We start from the raw sequence: 12191 nt of genomic DNA on the forward strand, positions 1-12191 counted from the left end.
CAAAACAGCATATAGGTTAATTGTATAAACTACTTCTAGTTATTGTTAAGATTTTGTGTAAGGATTTCAATATATTAGTCCCAATATTCTTCTGCTCCTTTAACTATCACTTATAGTTTTTGGTGTCCCATTATCAGTTATGCCAAGTTTGATACTTTTTACCTTTAACCGTAATGATGAATAAGAAAATGAGAAATAATGAGCAATCAATCAAAATGTTTCAAATATGTATTTTAAAAATATGTGGGATTTTTAAAAGTTTGAAAATAGATTAAAACTCTGCTCAGCCAACCTTTCCTTCAGAGCTAGATTTAAGATTAGTTTTGGTTTCATTACATTTGGTGGCTTCACCTTAGCTCTGTTAAGAGCCAAGAGTGCTGAACTATCAGAGCCAGTTTAAATGAATAGCAGTGTTTTTAATGTGTTTCTTAGAAAAATGATTCCTGCCACGTTATACGATTCTCTAAACTCCTTTTGTTCCTGAGACATGCTATATAATAACAGCTTAAGTTAATGAACTTTAAAAATTGTAAAGAAAGCAGAAAATTCATTATTCTGGAGAGAAGAGATATTTTTCAATGTGTTCCCTAGTGTGGTGAGAATTCATAAAGGCATGTTTATGAAGCTAAATTTGACTGTGCTAAACACCCTTTTAAAAAAAGAAATATGTAAAAGTTAAGCATTAGTCATTGACTGTTTAAATAGTTTTGTACTTTTTTCATTTGCAGCTCAAGTTACAGGGACATTAGGAAGTACTTATACAACTACATTTACCATGTAGTGGTAGCCACTTATATCTAAAATCTACAAGCATGTTCCTATTTACATGTGTGCTCATGATCATTCCTGAGCTCAAGGGCAAACTATCTTTGATTGTTACATCCAAGTTTTTTTCATCCGAATTGGATATAGGCAAAACTATATGCACTTTTAGAGGTGCATGTTTTTACAAATTTGGGCCATACATGGTTGGCTTATACAGTATATCTCAGATATATGACTCTTGTTGTGAGTAATTCTATTTCCATCTGGAAGCTGGACAAGCCAAAGAATCAGGGAAAGTTCCTATTTGTAACTTGCTTTTGCTAGAAAAACCATAAGCAACCTCCTTCAAATGTCAGGAAAACTCCAGCTCTGAGCTTTGGTCCAGTGTTTCAAGTGTGGTTCTGATTGCATCTGAATGGGTATATTCATGGCTAATCAGGTGACTGGAGAGAAGAAGGAAAAAGACATACAACGGCTTCAGTTTAATTTTGGACGTAATTCTAGGGTTTAGTTCTGATCTGTACAACACAGCTCTACCTAGCATTTTTCCAGCACTTGGGCTGAAAGTCTAGAGATCTATTTATCTGAGGTCTTCTGCAAGAGCATACTCACTAAAGGGGACTGAATTCTGAACCCACTTCCCTTTTTGAGCACTTCTCCCTACTTGCCAGGCATAGTGTACAGCTATTTTATTTTCTCTGACTTTTCCTGAGAAACAGAAAGGACTTGAGAATTTTTATTTTTCCTGGGAGAAGAGAAGTGGTTGGAGAGTTGGAGGGAATTAAGTAATTCTTTGGTTTTGTTTAATGGGTATTACTTTGGTTTAATTATATTGCATGTAGTCAGGTGAGTATCCCACTCCTGCAGGAAAGGGTTAAAATCCAGCCCTGGCAGAGGACTGAGGCTGAGGCTGAGGAGCCAGCAGCTAAGGCAATTAGCTGCCAGTTAGGGCCCAACTGAGGCTGTACAAATAGGCGTTCCAGGAGAGGAGGGAGGGAAACTAGGGGAAAGGGAGGAAGAGCTGGAAGATCTCTGGCCTGGCAAGCTCCCTGGTTGCAGGGCCTGAGACAAGTCCTGAGGGTACTAGGGCCAGAACTAGACCTAGGGGGAAGCAAGCTTAGTGGTTGCCCAGGGCCACCAATTTCAAGGGGTCACTGAAAGGGACTGGCATATGTGGGGCCAGAGCCAGTGGGTGCTTGCCGTGCAGGGATGGGGGAGGGCCAGGGCTGCAGCTGAGCAGCCTAGGAGCTGGGGCATGCTGCGTGTGGTTGGGGGTTCAGCAGGGTGTGGCAGAAGTGTTCAGCAGTTTGGATGGTGCAGCTGGCAGTTCCCCCAACCCACCCTGCTTTCCTCATTTGCCCAGGACTGCCAATTAGTTAGGGCCAGCCCTGACTAGAGCAGCAGGGAGGCAGGGAGGGAAGCAGAAGGCAGCAGATCCAAAACGCCTTGATGCTGATGAGTGCCCATTTCAGACTGCAGTTTGCCCCTGAGATAAGGGACTAGATGAAGACTGGCAGTGGGTCACTGAGGCAATCTGGGTATCTGTGTTTGGGATTCCCTGGGTGGGAAGGACCCCAGAGAGTGGGGGCTCTGCGGCAGAGCAGTACGCCAAGGGAAGGCCACCATGGTCTGGGAGGGAAGTGGGTGCTGACATAAGTGGGTGGAAAGCAGACTGGTAACAGTGGGTGAAACACCATCCAGAAGAGGCGCTCCAGAGGCTGAAGACCTAATTTCTGAGTGACCAGCAGGAGCCACCATGGTGGTGAGTCCCAGCTTGGTTACATTACACATATACATCCATAGATTTATTATGGGCTTATCTATAGGTGGCATTGTCTATGTGCCTAGGAGTCACAATCACATGAAGTCACACTTTCAATAAAGTGGAAATAGCAACACATGCAGAGGCCCATATGGTCCTAATTCAGCTATTTTTAATCATTCAATTAAAGGATGAAATATTACATGTGCAACATGGAGATCAAAGGCAAAGTACACCAGCATATCAAATCAAATGCCTATTTACCGGTCTCTGGGCAAAAGCCATACTTCTTATCTCTGTCGTAATCTTCAGTAGTTCCGCACCAGCGGTACCCATCTGTCCTTCCCTCTGTCGTGCAGCTGTCATAGGATGTGCCTTGAAATTTGAAGGGGAACTTGCAGGGCTGCCCTTCACTATTTCCACCCATCGTGAAAAGAGCTGCAGAGAAAATGAAACAGAAAAGAATAAAATATTTTAATGAGCTGTTTATATAAATTATAACTAGAAATTTGTAAGTAAAACACTATAGATTAATTATGTGTAGTACGGCAACGTCTGTGGGCCCCAAATAAAATGAAGGACCCATTGTGCTCAATGTGGTACACACGCATAGAATCATAGAATCATAGAACAATAGAGCTGGAAGAGACCTAAAAAAGCCATCGAGTCCAGCCCCTTGCCCTAGGCAGGACCAAACCCATCAGATCAGCCCAGCCAGGGCTTTGTCGAGGTGAGACTTAAACACCTCCAGGGATGGAGACTCCACTACCTCCCTGGGTAGACCATTCCAATGCTTCACCATCCTCCTAGTGAAAAAGTTTTTCCTAATGTTCAACGTGGACCTTTCCAACCACAACTTGAGACCATTGTTCTGTGTTTTGCCATCTGTGACCACTGTGAACAGCCTCTCTCCAGTCTCTTTGCAGTCTCCCTTCAGTGAGTTGAAGGCTGTTACCAAGGCCCCCTGTCAGTCTTCTCCTCTGCAGACTAAACAGTCCCAATTCCCTCAACCTTTCTTCATAGGTCATATGCTCCAGCCCCCTAATTATTCTGGTCACCCTCTGCTGGACCCTCACCAGCGTATCCACATCCTTCCTATAATTGGGGGCTCAGAACTGTACACAGTACTCCAGACGCGGCCTCACCAAAGCCGAATAAAGAGGAATAATCACTTCTCTGGATCTACTGGCAATGCTCCTCTTGATGCAACCTAATATGCCATTAGCCTTCTTGGCTACAATGGCACACTGTTGACTAGCTTTTCGTCCACTACAACTCCCAGGTCCTTTTTCTGCAGAACTACTACAGAGCCAGTTGGACCCCAGCCTGTAACAATGCTTGGGATTCTTCTGGCCCAAGTGCAGGACTCCGCACTTGTCCTTATTGAACCTCATCAGATTTCTTGCAGCCCAGTTTTCCAATTTGTCTTAGTCACTCTGGACCCTATCCCCACCCTCCAGCATATCTACTTCTCCCCCTGGCTTATTATCATCTGCAAACTTGATGAGGGTGCAATCCAACCCCTCATCCAAGTCATTGATAAATATGTTGAACAGAACAGGACCCAGACCTGAACCTCGGCGCACTCCACTAGAAACCGACCGCCATCCCGCCATTGAGCCATTGATCACTACCTGCTGGGCCCGACCTTCTAGCCAGCTTTCTATCCATTGTACCGTCCATTTATCCAATCCACATTCCTTTAACTTGTTCACAAGAATATTGTGGGAGACCATATCAAAAGCTTTGCTAACGTCAAGATAAATCACATTCATTGATTTTCTCCAATCCACAGAGCAAATTATCTCATTGTAGAAACTAATCAGATTGGTCGGGTATGACTTGCCCTTCATGAATCCATGCTGACTACTCCTGATCACTTTCCCCTCCTCCAAGTGCCTCAATATGACTTCCTTGAGGAGCCCCTCCATGATTTTTCCAGGGACTGATGTAAGACTGACATAGTAAGACATTAGGGAGTTCATGAACTAAATAGACAAGTTTGGGAAAAAGGAAGTAAAATCCCTATTTCACACATGGGGGAACTGAGAAACAAAGAGATTAAGTGATGTGTTCACAATAATAATTAACCTGATTCAAGTTCTGGCAACATATCCTTTATGCCCTGCTTCATAATAATTCTATTTCAAATAAGGCTTTGAGATTGTGTTTCAGGAAGCCACCTATTCCCCTTATTGTTTTGCTGATTTATTTACACTGTGCTACCAAGGTTATTAAAATAGCATCGTAACCACATATCCAGATTTGTAGTCTGCCATTATCACTTTAGACAATGGTTTTCTTAATAGGCATATTGTGTCTGAAGATTATAACAGAAGATACAAGCAGGAAGACCATATCCTGACACATATTTTCTATCCTGCTTTTCTTTCTGTTAGCTTCTCAACAGCTCTGGTTTATCTTTCTGAATGCCCATACAACCATCACTCGCTGCAGTGACTGACACTCTAGCTGTGTCTACACGTGCACGCTACTTCGAAGTAGCGGCACTAACTTCGAAATAGCGCCCGTCGCGTCTACACGCGTCGGGTGCTATTTCGAAGTTAACTTCGACTTTAGGCGGCGAGACGTCGAAGTCGCTAACCTCATGAGGGGATCGGAATAGCGCCCTACTTCGACGTTGAACGTCGAAGTAGGGACCGTGTAGACGATCTGCGTCCCGCAACATCGAAATTGCTGGGTCCTCCATGGCGGCCATCAGCTGGGGGGTTGAGAGATGCTCTCTCTCCAGCCCCTGCGGGGCTCTATGGTCACCGTGGGCAGCAGCCCTTAGCCCAGGGCTTCTGGCTGCTGCTGCGGCAGCTGGGGATCCATGCTGCAGGCACAGGGTCTGCAACCAGTTGTCGGCTCTGTGTATCTTGTGTTGTTTAGTGCAACTGTGTCTGGGAGGGGCCCTTTAAGGGAGCGGCTTGCTGTTGAGTCCGCCCTGTGACCCTGTCTGCAGCTGTGCCTGGCACCCTTATTTCGATGTGTGCTACTTTGGCGTGTAGACGTACCCTCGCAGCGCCTATTTCGATGTGGTGCCGCGCAACGTCGAAGTTGAATGTCGACGTTGCCAGCCCTGGAGGACGTGTAGACGTTATTCATCGAAATAGCCTATTTCGATGTTGCTACATCGAAATAAGCTATTTCGATGTTGGCTTCACGTGTAGACGTAGCCTCTGTAACTATCCAAGCTAGACTGAGCTTCACTTCTCTGTCAAGAAGGAGAGATGGGCATGCCTCTTTTGTTCCTCTCCAGTTAATACTCTGAGACTCAAGATGTTCCTTTTCAGAAAGCTCAGATTTTCCTCTTTCCTCTCACCAACACACAAGCCCCCTGATTTAGGAACATTCCCAAGCTCTCTCTGTTTTGTAAGAATCATGACCGCTTCTATCACAAAAATAGGAAAGAAAGTTCTCGTAGTTAAGGCACAGAACTTACTCTGTCTGGATATCTGTATTATCTTCTCAGGTCTACCACAGCCATGTTGGGTGGCCCAGAGAAGGACAATTAAATGGTTTTAGTTTGGCTTTCAAAAATATATGTGAAAATGAATAATGTATATGTGTGCTAATGACCTGGTAGTCATCCAAAGGGAACATCACCCACTGCTGTGTCTTGACTATCTCTTCTGCTCTGCAACTGTATCAGCTAGGATCAGCAGGAGCAGAAAAGTTCCTATGGGTACAGGGCTACCAATGAAAGGAAACATTGAGAATATTGCAATGGGTCAAACAGTGAGAACAAAAGATGCCCTTGTATGATTAAAGGGTCTCAGACTACTGTGTCTCTGGAGTATTACAGGCAAACACAACATAGTGAAACACCTCATTTCCCCCCAACTCAGGATTTGTCCCCTACTTTACAACCAGATTTGAATAGAGCAAGAAAACAAAGTGTGTTTGAGACTCATTTAAATTCTTTTCTGTTCTATTTTAACCACGTCTTGATTTAAAAAAAAAATTACTTCAAGGCTAATAACCTGAGTAGCATGTCTACACTGGCAGAAAACTTTGAAATGGCCATACAAATGAGGTGCTGAAATGCATATTCAGTGCCTGTTTAGCATGCCAGTGGCTGCAGCTCTTCAAAATTGCTGCGTTTCTCTCCTGCGTGGCTCATCCAGATGGGGGTCCTTTTCAAAAGGACCCCGCCAACTTTGACATCCCCTTATTGCTATCAGCAGATGGGAAGTAAGATAGAAGTAATCAGGAGATAGGAATAAGGGGATTTTGAAGTTGGTGGGGTCCTTTCAAAAAAGACCCCTGTTTGGAGAGCCACGTGGGAGCGAAACACAGCAATTTTGAAGAGCTGCGGCCAATGGCATGCTAATGAGGCACTGAACATGCATTTCATCATTTCATTAGTAATCTTCGAAATGGCCATTTGCATGGCTATTTTGAAGATTTCTGTTAGTGTAGATGTAGTCTTGGTGTTTACACTGTTGACCAATGCAAATTCTAGGGGGTCAGAGAGTTGCACCTAGGGCAAAGTATCTTTCCTTTTATGGTCATTAGCACCATCATCAACAACCACGGGCTCAGTGCCCATTGGTGTCTGATGCCTCCCTCACTATTTCCTTCCCTCTTTCCCTGTTGAGTGTGGAGTGACTTAGTTTCTGTAGACTAGCTCTGTACCAATCTCCTATATCATCTACTCGTTCTCTGCACGGTCTGCCTCTCCTATTCAAACTGTCCATTATGCCGACTACCAGGGTCTTGATTTTTCATTCATCATTCATTCTACAAATGTGCCTGAATAGCTGTAACTTCTGTTGTATAACCTTCTGCAGTAGGTTCTCTTTCAGCTGTATCTTCCTATATAATTCCTCATTGGTGATCTTCTGCATCCATCCTATTCTCAGGATCTTTCTATAACAACTCCTCTTGAATGCCAATATCCATCTCTTCAAATCTTTCATTATCACCCATGTCTCACATCCATACAACATGCTGCTAAATACACATTTTCAAGAAGCTCAGCTTCGTTCCCAAGCTAATCGCTTTGCTTTTCCAGATCGTATCCATTGCCTTCAAACTTGCTCTTGCTTTTGGTATTGTAGTTGCCATTTCCTTCTTGCAGTCTCAGTCAAACGTTATGTTCCCAAATACACGAACTTCTCTACATTCTCTAGTTCAAGCCCATCTACACTGATCTTCCTTCCTATTTCCTTATCTCTGAATACCATCGTTCTGTTTTATTGATGTTTATAAACAGTCTATACTGCTTCCCTTCCTCGATCAGTACCTGCACCATATTTGCTAGCTTCTCCTCATCTTCCTCAGTGATAACTACATCATCCATGAACCTCAAGTTCCCATGCACAGATATCCCTTCTACCTCTCCCTTGATCTTGTTCATTGCCCTCTCCAGGTACATGATGAAAATACTTGCTGATATCGGATCTCCTTGTCTCATACCTCTACTCATTCTAAACCAACTTCCCAACTCCCCGCACATTCTCACTTCTGCCTTTGCATTGTCACCGATATCCTTCAGCAACCATATCAGTCTGCTATCCACTCTGCACAGCTCCAACATCATCCAAGTCACTTTCTGATCTATACTGTCAAATGCCTTCTGAAAGTTGACAAAGAGAGTGTAGATGTTTTTGTTCTTTCGACGAGCCTTCTCCGCTATCAGTCTTAGTGCCAGTATCTGCTGTGTGTTACTTCTATCTTTCCTGAATCCTGCTTGCTCATCTGCTAGATGTTCTTCTATCTGTGATCTTAGTTTCTCCATCAGTATCATCATCAGCACCTTGCCTAGATGACTTGTTAGGGCAATTGGTCTGTAGTTCTTGCACTCAAATGTACTTCTTTTCTTGTGTATTGTCACTAGCACAGATCTTGTCCATTCCTTAGGTGCCCTCCCTTCTTCCTGTGTTATATTACATAGATGGTATATTTTCTGAATCATACTTTCTCTGCTGAATTTGATTATCTCTCCCATGATATTATCATTTCCAGGGCTCTTGTTCTTGTCATTTCACTGCTCTTTCTACTTCCTCTTTGAAAATATCGGTCTTGCTCTCAATGCTCATTGAAGATATCTCTTTCAGTTCTTCGATCAGTCTCTCTGAGACACTCGGGTCCAACTGTGCTTTGTATAGACCAGTGCAATATCTTGTCCACTGCACAATCTTCTTGTTCATGAGCACCTTTTGTTCTCATCTTTGATCTCCATCTGCTTTGTCTGTCACTTCCTATTAAGATTCCTAATCTCTCTATATATCTTCACACTGCTTATATAATCATTCTGCTTTGTCCTTTCTTATCTCATTTCATTACCTCATTACCACTTTTCTTACCTCATTTCATTTCACTCTATATTGCTGTCCTGCCCTCTTGGAAGCATCCCTTCTGAACTTCAACACTCTCTTCTCTTGGGCCAACTTCAGTGTCTCTTGCATAATCTACTTCTTGTGGATCTTCTCTTTTTCCTAGAACAGTCTTCTCAATTGCCTCTTCTATTGCCGTGGCTATCCCTTCGACTCTCTTATCTAGGTCATTCTCTGTAGCCACATTCCTAATCTCTTTGAATGCTGCTCTGTACGCATTCCCTATTTCTTCCTCACCTAGCTTCACCATGTCTCTTCTCTTCTTAAACTGTGTCTTACACTTTCTCTTGAGTTTTAGCTTGATGTTTGCAATCACTAGAGTGTGGTCCAAGTCTATATCCACTCCTTGGAAAGTTCAGCACAGCTGTACTGATGTTACCCATCTTCTTCTTATCAAAATCATATCTACCATGTTCTTGGACTTCTCGTCATTTGATCACCATATCCACTTCTTACAGTCCTTTTGCTGGAATCTCATGTTGCAAATCACCATCTCATACTCTGTAGCAAACTATACTAGTTTCTCACCTGCTTCATTTCTTTTGCTATATCCAAACCTTCCCATGACTCTCTCCCAACCATTGTTATCTGTTCCATCCTTCACTTTCCATCTCCTCTAATGATCAACACATCTCTCTTCAGTATCTCCTCCAGCATCTTTGTCAAGTCTTTATAAAATAGCTCACTCTCTTCCTCTGCAGTGTCTGACATGGGTGCACATACCTGAATGACCAAGATGTTGAATGGTTTTGCTTTGAATCCTGCTACCATCTTTCTCGCACTCACCAGTTGGATCCTAATAGTGGTCCTCTAGCTCTTTTGCTAAGAAGGAATCCATCTCCTGCCTCATGCTTCATTTAGTTCCCTGACCATATGACTTTGCAACTGCGCATCTCTCCTGATGCAGTCCAATATATCTCTGCCAGTCCAACTATATAACATCAGTATCTCTCCATCTCCTTCCAAAGCAGCTCTAATTTTCCAGTCACCTTCAATCGATAGCATATGTGTTAGTTGTAATTTTCTTTTGGTAGCCATCTTATCGGCCCAACCCAAATCTCTCGATTGTTGTGGCAGACCTTGCTTATCCAGGTGACATCTGAGCCAGCATCTTTTATCATTTATTTGTGCTGGCATCAGATTTCATTCATATTGTTGCTTCATGGTCAGTGCATGGTCACTCATCTGACGAACTCTTCTCCTTTATCCAGGCTTGAGACTGGCACAGAATCCCGAGAGGCTTCATGACAGTTTCCTTTTATGGTGTAGGTTACTTTTAGCATGAATTTCATCCAGTTCTGATCACTGAAAAATTACCACAGACACTTTGTGTTTGTGGAGTTAGTTTTCCCTGCGCTTAGTCTGGCATGTTAGCAGCAAGATAGCTGTAGTTATATATCTGTTGTTTCTTGGATTGATTTGGTGGGGGGACAACAAATAGGTTAATGGAGCCGAGAGGCATCACTGCTGAGTAGGGAATAATGTGACACCGATGTCTCCCTTTCAAGTTAATGCAAGGACTGACTCAGGCGTTAAGGGAGAGCATTCAGTGTGCAGTACTGGTTTGGAATTTATCATAAAGGAACAAGTTGTTGCTTTACTGTATTAAGCATTGTCCTGCAGCCTGGCCAAGCTAGCCACTGCACAGGATCCAGGGGAGGGGGACTTAATGCTATGCTTATGCTTCTCTGATCCTACCATCAGTTACATTAGGAACTTTCCTCTAGGGGACACTGCACCTACCACAGCACCTGTATATCTGGAGACTCTCTAGCAACAACCTAACACGCCTTCTATGCCCCCCTCCCCCCTCCCCTCTCCCATTCTGGGGGAGCTGTGCAGAAGTGCCAGAGCAGGAGTTGAGTGTCGGACACAGTATTTACGGCTCACAGGCTGGGTGAGTTAATCGGGGCACACACCTTCAACAGTGTAGCCTTTATTCTGATTGGTGCAAGACTTTTAAGAGAAATCATACAGTTGGAAGCAAAACAAAATTAAGTTGCTTGAATGACTCACTTGCTGCATATTTGGCTTCCAGCTGCAGCTCTGGCAGCCTCTGTCTATGAGTAGAATTTTTGATTGGTTGAAAAAGGCATATAAGGTAAAATCATATGGAAAGTCAGAACAATATTAAGTCACAGTCAAAATAAGATTCTTCATTTGCCCACAGGTAATGAATGACATGAGAGGATAAAAGTCCCTCATTCCAACAAAGTCCTTATATGTATAATCTGGTTATATAATTTTATGGGAAAACTAAACAAACTCTGGCTATGCCCTAACATGCCCCCCTATGCTGGGGGAGCTAGGCAAAAGTGACATAGCCAGAGCCAAATGTCTAACTCAGTATGTATTTCTCAGATTCTGGTGGCAAGTTAGGCAGGACACATACATTGAACAGGGCAGTCTTTATTCTGACTGGAGAATGACTTTTTCAGAGAAATAAAAATACATACTGCCAGTTGGAAAGCTCTCCTGACCTAACAGACTCCATGATATAAATGTCTAATCCTGTCTTATTTGAATCTGTTCCTAGGTTTTAGAAAATGGTGTCTTGGAATAAAAAGTGAACAATACCACAATGCGTCTAACAAGAAACATCTGTGCACAGTGGTTCAAAGATCTTGCAAAACAATTACATCACAAACAGCTCAAAACCACCAGTCGAGTTTCAAAACATTGACACCAGCATTTGGGGCATGCAGAACCATAACTCTCTTTGACATTTGAAGAGACTGTTTACATTGTGTGCTCTGTGTGATCGTAGACATAGAAATAGCTTGTGACGCATGAATACTAATGACACTGTACCTAGTGCACAATAATACTATGCCAATCAGGTACCTCTCAGAGTCAGTGTGCATCAATAGAGTCAACAGGGGGTAATTAGAGCTCAGCACCTTAGAACGCTTTACCATATTGCCGTACCCTCACTAAAAAAAAAACACCTTTGTTACCTCTGAGCTAGAATACTGAAGTATGTGGCACTATTCCTGAAAATTATGGGAAACTCTGAAAAACCCTAGTTTAGTTTGCTAATATTGAAAAGCTCCTGTTTGAAAACCAGGCTCATGAAACACCTAAGATGAGGTCTGCCTCTCCCTGATTATTCTTAGGCTAGTGGGAAAGCTTTGAAAAGGAGGGCTATGAGCACACGCATGTCTATATGACAGCTATTATGGTCTCTCCACAAATTATGCCTGCTCGACTGACAAATATATAAATAGAAGTACCCACATGGGCAATTACTGCATGTGAGACACTGCTGATCTCTGCAGTACATGTCATATGGTAATTAGGATTTTGGGAGATCTGTGGCT

At 43.1% G+C, this 12191-nt stretch overlaps 1 protein-coding gene across 2 annotated transcripts in view; it reads right to left on the bottom strand.

Moving 5' to 3' along the window:
- The window catches only part of MMP2 (matrix metallopeptidase 2), a 71862-nt gene that overhangs the window by 40224 nt on the left and 19447 nt on the right, over positions 1-12191 (bottom strand). For both annotated transcript variants that reach the window (XM_075008644.1, XM_075008645.1), the window contains exon 6: positions 2792-2965. In XM_075008644.1, coding sequence (XP_074864745.1) covers positions 2792-2965 — 174 coding nt within the window. The remainder of the gene's footprint in view (positions 1-2791; positions 2966-12191) is intronic.

Source organism: Carettochelys insculpta, chromosome 14 (genome assembly GCF_033958435.1).
Source record: "Carettochelys insculpta isolate YL-2023 chromosome 14, ASM3395843v1, whole genome shotgun sequence".
Lineage (NCBI taxonomy): Eukaryota > Metazoa > Chordata > Testudines > Carettochelyidae > Carettochelys > Carettochelys insculpta.